We start from the raw sequence: 10,724 nt of genomic DNA, 5'->3' as shown, positions 1-10,724 counted from the left end.
AATGTCTTTACGTTTCTTTTAGTATTGGTAAGAACTGAACAGTACTGCTGCCAAGCAAAGAACAAAATCCCAGGGATTGGAATACAATCAGGAGGGTTTTTAATGGTCCATTTCATTGCAGTGTGATTCCTCTGGGAGTGAGACTTCTGCCTCCCTTTAAAGAAGTGCTAACCTAGGCTGTACAAGCAATGCTCTCACCTCTTCTTGGAAACAATTACACCAGCCCGCCCCTCTTTTAAGAAGGAGTGCTAGCCTAGACTGTACAAGCAATGCTCTCACCTCTTACCTCTGAAGTACAGTATCACTGAAGGGTCATCATACTGCACCTTTAACACGGGGAGCCATTGTAGGGGGCGTGTCGACGCAGGCCGTCACGTTCTCCCGCTACTGTACGTGCTGATGTTGCGTATCCTACGCCGGCCGCTGTCGTCTTGGAATTCCGTCTTCAACTTGAATTGTTTTTGTGTGGGTTACATGAGGAGGGAGCTGGTTAGCAGACATCCATATTCACAGTGATGGCCTTGCAGGGTCCGGGAGAGACTGCGGATCGGACCGACGAGCCCTCCGAAGACTCGCAGCTCCGTGTTGACATCCCTTCCGCATCCCTGCAACTCGGGCCCGGGGACGGCGAGCCAATACTGCCCTGGGACCGCTTGTCCTGCTGGCTACATTGTATCTGTGTGGTGGGCTTTGATCTGGAGCTCGGGCAAGCGGTGGAAGTACGTTTATTTAACTGCTCCCGGTACTGTGCTGCAGTACGCGGTGCTGTTTTATGTTAATTTAATAGCTAATGTTATCATGAATAGTTAGCAAATGAAACGAATGTTATCACAAATAGTTAGCGAATAAAACTTATCTTTGAAAATGTTGTTTTGAAAACTTTCAAAACCCCAGTTGTCCCGTTGTTTGGGGTGGTGTGTGTAAATTGTTCGCGTGTGCGTTGTTTGGGGTGGTGTGTGTAAATTGTTCGCGTGTGCGTTGTTTGGGGTGGTGTGTGTAAATTGTTCGCGTGTGCGTTGTTTGGGGTGGTGTGTGTAAATTGTTCGCGTGTGCGTTGTTTGGGGTGGTGTGTGTGTGTAAGTTCAACATGTGTTATTACCCTCTGTTTTGCTCGGGAGGTTTAAAACAATGCCAGCTAAGTGCGTACTGTACCAGTGAACTTGCCATCTGTTCCCTGTGTGGCCTAAATAATACATCCAACAATAATGTTGAGTGTTGAATTCCTGGATTACAGCATCCTGTCTCGGTAGGGAGGTGATTGGTCAGGACAGTGGTCTTCCTGACTCTCTATCACGGCTCTCAAACGCCAGTGTGTTACACTTTCCATCTCTGTGTATTCTGTTATAGTTTTATATGATATTAGATAACCGATGACTATCCGCAGAGTGGACTATCTTTAATTAAAGTTAGCCTGGCTGGTGTAACATCTAACATTATGAAAAGCTCATCATTATAATCAGCTGTGTATGTTTTACTACTTTAGTAATAAAAATGTAGCCATTTGAAATGTGTTAAAATAACAACAATTAGATACACCTCCCATAACCCTGTCAACAGGGTGATGAACCAGGCAGGCAAGGGGACAGAACTGTTCTGAATGGATTGGTGCACCGTGATTGGTGCACAGTGATTGGCGCACAGTGATTGGTGCACAAGACTGTGTTCTCCAGTGTGGCCCAGATGTGCATTCTTGTAAATGAAATACCTGAGAGCTGATCTGCTGTCTTACAAGAGGGGGATGCAGATTTCCCTTATTATTACGTGTATGGATATTGGGGGTTACAGATGCTTATGAATGGAGGGCCAGCTGTTTTCCAGTAGAGTGTGTGTGGACACATAGCAGATATTCCTGTTGTTGTGTCACGCCCCTGTGTTCTAGTAGCGTATCAGGAATAGAAGACCCGTAGCCTGTCCGTCCGCCTGCACTGCTGGTCTCTGGTTAGCAGTCACCCACACAGTTCAATACAAACTGGAGCCACCGTTAAAGCTTGGGTTTCTGATGATTCATGCGTTTTAGACCCTGTGGGGAACCGCACTCCACACCAATCCAAGCAGCTGTTTCTGCACTTCATTCACTTGGAATGGTAAGTTTGCCCAATCAACACCAACGAGCCTCTCCTGTGGAGAGCTTGATCTGAATATTCAGACACTGGGTTTGTGCAGCTCTGTGCACAGATGGCATCCTGTGTACTAATCACACTGGGTTTGTGCAGCTCTGTTGTGCACTCATGGCATCCTGTGTACTAATCGCACTGGGTTTGTGCAGCTCTGTTGTGCACTCATGGCATCCTGTGTACTAATCACACTGGGTTTGTGCAGCTCTGTTGTGCACTCATGGCATCCTGTGTACTAATCACACTGGGTTTGTGCAGCTCTGTTGTGCACTCATGGCATCCTGTGTACAAATCAAACACTGGGTTTGTGCAGCTCTGTTGTGCACAGATGGCATCCTGTGTACTAATCACACTGGGTTTGTGCAGCTCTGTTGTGCACTCATGGCATCCTGTGTACTAATCACACTGGGTTTGTGCAGCTCTGTTGTGCACTCATGGCATCCTGTGTACTAATCACACTGGGTTTGTGCAGCTCTGTTGTGCACTCATGGCATCCTGTGTACTAATCACACACTGGGTTTGTGCAGCTCTGTTGTGCTCAGATGGCATCCTGTGTACTAATCACACTGGGTTTGTGCAGCTCTGTTGTGCACTCATGGCATCCTGTGTACTAATCGCACTGGGTTTGTGCAGCTCTGTTGTGCACTCATGGCATCCTGTGTACTAATCACACTGGGTTTGTGCAGCTCTGTTGTGCACTCATGGCATCCTGTGTACTAATCACACTGGGTTTGTGCAGCTCTGTTGTGCTCAGATGGCATCCTGTGTACTAATTGCACTGGGTTTGTGTAGCTCTGTTGTGCACTCATGGCATCCTGTGTACTAATCACACTGGGATAACCTTTCACTTGTTAATGCATGTGCATTTGTATTTTTCGCTGTTCCACATTTTTTTAATGCAACTGTTCATTTTAACAATTTATTTTACACAACAGTATTCACACACGTTTGGTCGCCATCAGAACTGTTGCATGAAACCAGAGTGTAATAATCCAGCACCTCTGCACTTAAACATTTGTAATTTTATATCAGCTGACAAGCCTCAGCACGCCTCTATACATGAACCCCCAATATCTCTCACAAGCACCTGAGTACATATATTTACGATATCATAACAAGAGGAATATGTTTATTTTTTATTTTTTTGTTGCATATGTATGCATATATATATATATAATACCCGCGATGGGTCGATGCGTCACCCCAGCCTTACAGAATCAATGTGGTGAAACGATACGATGGGTCGATGCGTCACCCCAGCCTTACAGAGTCAATGTGATGAAACGATACGATGGGTCGATGTGTCACCCCAGCCTTACAGAATCAATGTGGTGAAACGATACGATGGGTCGATGTGTCACCCCAGCCTTACAGAATCAATGTGGTGAAACGATACGATGGGTCGATGCGTCACCCCAGCCTTACAGGATCAATGTGGTGAAACGATACGATGGGTCGATGCGTCACCCCAGCCTTACAGAATCAATGTGGTGAAACGATACGATGGGTCGATGCGTCACCCCAGCCTTACAGGATCAATGTGGTGAAACGATACGATGGGTCGATGCGTCACCCCAGCCTTACAGGATCAATGTGGTGAAACGATACGATGGGTCGATGCGTCACCCCAGCCTTACAGAATCAATGTGGTGAAACGATACGATGGGTCGATGCGTCACCCCAGCCTTACAGAATCAATGTGGTGAAACGATACGATGGGTCGATGCGTCACCCCAGCCTTACAGAATCAATGTGGTGAAACGATACGATGGGTCGATGCGTCACCCCAGCCTTACAGAATCAATGTGATGAAACGATACAAACGGTACAGACAACGTAGACCCACCTGAGAGTCCATCAATGAACCTCTTGAGTTCATGACTGGGTTTGTAGATTCCGTGGGAGTGCAGGGGCCACTGCAGCCCAGCCAAGATCATGAACTCGATTACACTGGACCCATTTCATTCCAAGTTACAACAAGCTTGGTCAGCTGCAGTGTATAGGTTACAATCTCAGGTGTGTCTTATTAAACGCATAGTAAAATCAGGAATGGATCAAACTGCTGTGCAATGGGAGTTGTATTTCCATCCATGTATTGCTGTTTATTTGCCATGCTTACTGACTACTTACAGCCCTTAACTGCAGTCTGTGAACTATTGGAAAAACCCTGACGACTTTGAAAGAGTGAAGGAAACCCGAACTCCACACACTGATAAAACACACACAGTAACCTCACTGTGCTCTTTGTTTGTTAAAGGATTCTGTATCTCTAAACATGTGTGTTATTTCCCCCTCAGGTAATATACCCGCACCATTCAAAGCTAACGGATAAAGAGGTCAGTATTTTAAGCTTCATCTGTTCATTTGATGTCTGTGTGTCTTGGTCCAAAATCTGGGAAACACATGTTTTGTTTTTTGTTTTTTTTCTTTGCAGAAAACCAGTATTTGCTATCTGTCTTTCCCAGACTCCAACTCAGGTAATTGACGTCTTTTTTTTTTTTTCTTTACTTTATCAGCCCCCCTGTCAGATCAGTTACCGGTCGTGTGTTGATTCCACACTGAGACAGCAGAGCAGATCAACCCAGTCCTGTTAGAGCAGCTGGCTCTTTCACCGAGACAGCCAGAGCAGATCAACCCAGTCCTGTTAGAGCAGCAGGCTCTTTCACTGAGACAGCAGAGCAGATCAACCCAGTCCTGTTAGAGCAGCAGGCTCTTTCACTGAGACTGCAGAGCAGATCAACCCAGTCCTGTTAGAGCAGCTGGCTCTTTCACCGAGACTGCAGAGCAGATCAACCCAGTCCTGTTAGAGCAGCTGGCTCTTTCACCGAGACAGCAGAGCAGATCAACCCAGTCCTGTTAGAGCAGCTGGCTCTTTCACCGAGACTGCAGAGCAGATCAACCCAGTCCTGTTAGAGCAGCTGGCTCTTTCACTGAGACAGCAGAGCAGATCAACCCAGTCCTGTTAGAGCAGCTGGCTCTTTCACCGAGACTGCAGAGCAGATCAACCCAGTCCTGTTAGAGCAGCTGGCTCTTTCACCGAGACAGCAGAGCAGATCAACCCAGTCCTGTTAGAGCAGCTGGCTCTTTCACTGAGACTGCAGAGCAGATCAACCCAGTCCTGTTAGAGCAGCTGGCTCTTTCACCGAGACTGCAGAGCAGATCAACCCAGTCCTGTTAGAGCAGCAGGCTCTTTCACTGAGACAGCAGAGCAGATCAACCCAGTCCTGTTAGAGCAGCTGGCTCTTTCACTGGGACAGTCTCACACAGGGACACATTTACTTTCACTCTCTCTTGGGATTTGGGGTTTTGTTTTAATTTTACTAAAAGTTAAAATGTGTAGCCAATCAAAAGAGCCAGAGAGGCCCCTTTTCTGTGATGCAGCACATGAATATGTATGAGACTACATGTGTGCAATGCTTGTCCATTATAGAAAAGAATGAATTAAGTATGGAAGAACACTGGGGTGCACATTATGTGAGATTTGAGGATTGTGAAATCTCTTCAAACTCTGTTTTTTTTTAAATGTATGCATTATGCTAATTATGCAATGAGCAGTTTTAAAATGACACAATGTGCTAATTAATGAAATGAGTCCAGCTACATTAGGCAGTGTCAGCATTGAACCACACTGTAATATATATTGACACTAAAAGGTAGTTGTCTGATAATCCCATCCCTATGTAATGGCCACTGGATTGTCATGAGGTCCTCACTGTTGTGTTCATGGTGTGGGTGTCTGGAGTTCTATCCTGAGTAATGGAGACAGGCTTGAAACAAACCTCTAGCATTGTTTGCAGGGCTTTCTGTGGGAACAAAGCAACATCATACAATAGGAATAGGACATCGAGATATTCCTGTAAAAAACACTTTCATTCCGTCATCATCAAGCATAGAAACATCATCATCATGGTCAACCAGGACACACAGTGGAGACATGCTTTCAGCCAGTAGACACTGCAGAGGTGACATGACCCAGGAATTGCAAGTGTAACAGATATCTTGAGAATGAGGCATGGAAACTGTGAACTTCAGCCTAAAGTAGTACCACAGATGCAGTTTGCTGTAACCTCTTTCTTTCAAAGTTGCACATGTGACCTGTGCATCTAATGTAAGTGCACGACAGGTAGGGTTTATGCAGTGTGTCAGGTACGTTCCTTCAGTGGGAAGTGCAGCACACACAAGAGTACCAATCTTAGGAAAAAAATAAAATTAAAAACGAAATGCACAGGTAAGTGTGAGATCTGTGAAGTGCTGATAATACAGGACAAAGAGAAGAGAAGATATCCTGCAGGTTCTCTGTACTGTGTTTCCGTCTCTTTGGTGCCTGTGTGAGTCATTCTGTCTGCAGTTCAGTGTTGCTGATGTCCTGTTTTGTAGTTAGTGCGATAGGTTGTAATCTGTAAAAGGGTAGGTTATTTACAGTGGAGTAACTTATTGATTTTAAGCAGTTATGTAAATACTTTTCCCCAACCATTCCAAACTCCTTTGCAATAGTTTAGCTAACACTGTAATCACACACTCATTCTGTGAAATATAGTGCCTTGACAAACATGGATTTGTCATGCCAAATATACTTAAAAAATACACAAGCAGTTCAATATGCAGTAAACATTCAACCACAAATGTACCTTTGGTGCATCACAAACAGACATGGTTGGCTTGCCAGTTTGTTTACATCACCTAAGGTAGTTTTAGCTGCAGCCCTCAAGCTTCCTCCTTCCTTGAAGTTCCCTGCTTCAGAAGTGCAGTCCTCCCTCGTTACCTCCCCATTCCATTGTGCACACATTTGGTTAAATGTCATGTACTATACTGTGTAAGAGCCCTTCACTATATTTTTTATATTTCAGTATTTTTAATGGTTGACAGTGAAACAAAGTTTTGACTAAACTAAAAGTCTTTCTCGATGTTTTTACAGGCTTGCATCATTTAACACTTGTATTGCCTATGGAAATTGGCAATTATGTGTTAATCATTAGGAACATGTGTAATTCATTTTAATATAAGAAAGACTGATAAAATGAAACTACTTTAAATGTGCACTTACCGTGCGCAATCCTGGCGGAGGAGCAGGGTTCAGATGAAGCAGTGTTCTACTAACATTCAGTTCTGCCAACGTATTTCCAATGCTTCAAACTGCACTGCCATTAGTGCCGGAAACACGGTTCAGTGCTTTTACTGAATTTTTCCCCGGTGACATTCTTTCTTTGCTCTTTTTGAAACTAAACTTATCTACTTCAGTTTGCTCATTACTACCACTAAATAAACAGTGCAATTCTATAAGCCTAAAATGTCAACCGATCGCACGAGATTACATGCGAGCCCACATTATGAAGCCGAAATTTTGCAAACCAATGGTTTGCACAATGTAACATGTCTACTGGTGCCAGAATGTGATGTTGTTGGTGCTATATGAGGTACCCTGGCACTAAAATCTAGTGCCATAGCGCCAAATTTGCACCCCTGTATCACTGAGCAAACATTGAAATCATTAGACATTTTTGCACATGTCTGAAGCTTTATTTTACCTTCAGGATTGGGTATCTGCTACTGTATAGTGACGGCCAAGTCTGGGAATACATTCACCATTGCAGAAAGTTTTGGGAGGTTAAATCGAAGAAGAAATCTGTATTTTGGAGTGGCACTGTAAAAGTGATCCACCTGCAGTCATTGTGCATGTCTTCATCTGTCTCAATTCTTGTTGAGTGGAGTGTAAATCACATGGCTGTTTGAATGGAAGTTGGAATTTGGAATGTTACATGCACTGCACTGAATGATACAGGAGCTCTATACATTGTCCATGCAAAAAAGAGTTTCAATAAAAAATAAAAAAACAACCCTTCCTGTAGCCGCTGGCTTGGTGCAGCTCTCTTTATATGTGACTGTCAGACCCGGGCCCCTCTCAGTCGTGTGCTTGTGCTTGTGTGATGTGGGTTACACTAATGACTCCTTGGCTAGGCTCATACCAGCAAACTCACTGCAGTGTGACCTGGCAGAATCAAATGCAGGACTTCCTGAGGTGAAAGACATGGTTGCTTATTGTTAGATTCAGCCAGTGGCTGAATTAACATCAAGTATGAATGCATCGGAACCGGGCAGTGAGATAATCCAGCCTCCTATTGCTTCCAGGCCAAGGCAGGCAGGCAGGCAGGCCGACCCACTTGCTGCATCCATGAAGCAAGCTTGTTTTTCATTGATTTTTCATGTTGGGTTTTATATTTCGTAAAGTAAAAAAGCAAAATGTTTGTGCATCGTAAGGCAAATCCATTAACACTGTATTGGAAAATGGTTGTCCCTTTTCATTATGAAGCACATCTTAAATACTCCTTGTAATAGTTTCCCTGTGTGGTGATGGCACAGCTTGTTACTCATGTCTGTAAATAGTTGGCTATTCAAGTACATTAGCTCGGAGTTTGGTAATCCAGGCGTTTTCACTGGCTGCAGTCGGCTGCCTGTACCCTCCAGTAGAATCATAGGTTTGCAGTCGGCTATTGTTCTCTTGAGATCCTGGTGTCTGCATCCTGAAGAGGCCGAGCCCCTGTTGAACCTGTGTGTGGGTGTTCCAAAGCATGTTTATTTATCAGATTTCAGTGGCAGTGTGACGTCACAGTAGCGGTTTCCAATCAGAGCTTCCTACAGCAAAGGTGATGTTTAATTCATCAAAACAAAAATGGATTACTTCATTAAACCTGTCCTCATAAGTACATGGCCTGTTATATGTGGTATAAACAGAACATGCAACAGTTCTTTGTGGGGAACTCAAACCAATTCGTCAGTAAAGACTTTTAACAACTCAAGATGATTTCCTCACTCCCCTCTCTGTGATCTGCCCGGTCACCTGGTCCTGATGGTACAGCCTCGCTTGCTGTTGATAGCAGTGGGGATGCTGGACTGGGGACTATTTCCTGAGAGACAGTGTCCTGGCAGCCAAGCACTCCAATCCCTTTATTTGTGAACCTCCTGAAAACGGAAGCCAAGCGCTCCGACACTGGGGTGGAGATGGATGGGGTGAATCTCTCAGGGCTGTATTGATTCCACAATATAGGTCTCTTCCTTATGTGTGCTCTGCTTCCTTCTTCTCTGTTGAAGACATTGAGAAAGACTTCTGAAAAGTGTTTGTCCAATGAATTTTAGTTTTAGTATTTCTAAATCCCTTCTTCTCTAAGTCCTATTTGTCAGTACAGCACCAGTCAGTGCTTTATTGCAGCACTCCAGAGATGCCAGCAAAAAGTGGTAACTTGATGGATTTGCAATTGGCAACCAGAAACTGTCTGTGCTGTGGACAACGTGCTGTCTGTGCGGTAGACAGTGTGCTGTCTGTGCTGTGGACAGTGTGCTGTCTGTGCGGTGGACAACGTGCTGTCTGTGCGGTGGACAACGTGCTGTCTGTGCGGTGGACAACGTGCTGTCTGTGCGGTGGACAACGTGCTGTCTGTGCGGTGGACAACGTGCTGTCTGTGCGGTGGACAACGTGCTGTCTGTGCTGTGGACAGTGTGCTGTCTGTGCTGTGGACAGTGTGCTGTCTGTGCGGTGGACAGTGTGCTGTCTGTGCGGTGGACAACGTGCTGTCTGTGCGGTGGACAACGTGCTGTCTGTGCGGTGGACAACGTGCTGTCTGTGCGGTGGACAACGTGCTGTCTGTGCGGTGGACAGTGTGCTGTCTGTGCGCTGGACAGTGTGCTGTCTGTGCAGTGGACAGTGTGCTCGCTAGCCTTATGAGATCCAGGCCCTCATCTGCACTGTCAAGCTGAGTATTAGATCAAGGCAGATTAGCAGTAGCCTGCAGCTGGAGGTTATTTTTATTTTTTTTTGTCACTGAACTAGATTACGTAGTGCTTGTTCAAAGACACACATTAGGCTGACAGCATGACCTCAGTGGAAGAATTGTTTGTGTTCTGAGCTGGATTTGTGGGATGCTGCATCGTGCAGCTGTGACGGAATGCCTTCATATAGTGGCACCCTTGCTGTGTCAGCCAGCAGCTGCTGGGGCTTTGCAGTGACGAGCAGAACGCTGCCTTCAAATCAGGGAAGAGATGGAAAGCAGACTTCCTGAACAGTATTTCAAATATCAGAAATACAGTGAAACCTAAATATGTGTCTGTCACATATCCGTGGCATACACTCCCCCGCCAAAGCTGCACAAAATGAGCTATCAGTGTCATGAAAAAAGTAGAGAACATTAACCCATACTTGCCAACATTTGAACACTGTTCAGCAGGACTCTGATCATATATATTATCATATAATAGACGTATCCCCCCCAACACCACACGAACATCATGACAGTAAAAGTAGACATAATGAAGCGTTCTTATATTTGTATAAATTAGTGATCAGCAGATGTGTCAGCCGCACAAAGAGCACAGTGTGTGGTTTTCACTAACTCTACTGTGCAGAATAAATTTTTTTTTTCTATGTGTAAATATCGGGACTTTCTTCCTATGCATCGGGACGCGGGACATTTGCTAGGAAATCAGGACTGTCCTGACCATATAGGGACTGTTGGCATGTATGTTAATCTACAGGGATAGAGAGAGAGAGAGACAGAGAGACAAACCTCTGAATACCCAGCCTGCCATTCAAACCCAATTTATTTTACTGCATCATCATTC

At 45.0% G+C, this 10,724-nt stretch overlaps 1 protein-coding gene across 1 annotated transcript in view; it reads left to right on the top strand.

Annotated features, from left to right (window-relative positions):
* The first annotated feature begins 350 nt into the window (after nt 1-350).
* The window catches only part of LOC117412206 (protein DENND6A), a 46,740-nt gene continuing 36,366 nt past the window's right edge, over nt 351-10,724 (top strand). The window contains exons 1-3 of the mRNA XM_058988922.1: nt 351-719; nt 4,412-4,450; nt 4,549-4,591. Coding sequence (XP_058844905.1) covers nt 516-719; nt 4,412-4,450; nt 4,549-4,591 — 286 coding nt within the window. The 5' untranslated portion in view covers nt 351-515. The remainder of the gene's footprint in view (nt 720-4,411; nt 4,451-4,548; nt 4,592-10,724) is intronic.

The sequence above is a fragment of the Acipenser ruthenus genome, chromosome 16 (genome assembly GCF_902713425.1).
Source record: "Acipenser ruthenus chromosome 16, fAciRut3.2 maternal haplotype, whole genome shotgun sequence".
NCBI lineage: Eukaryota > Metazoa > Chordata > Actinopteri > Acipenseriformes > Acipenseridae > Acipenser > Acipenser ruthenus.
This window is presented reverse-complemented; position numbering and strand designations above follow the sequence as displayed.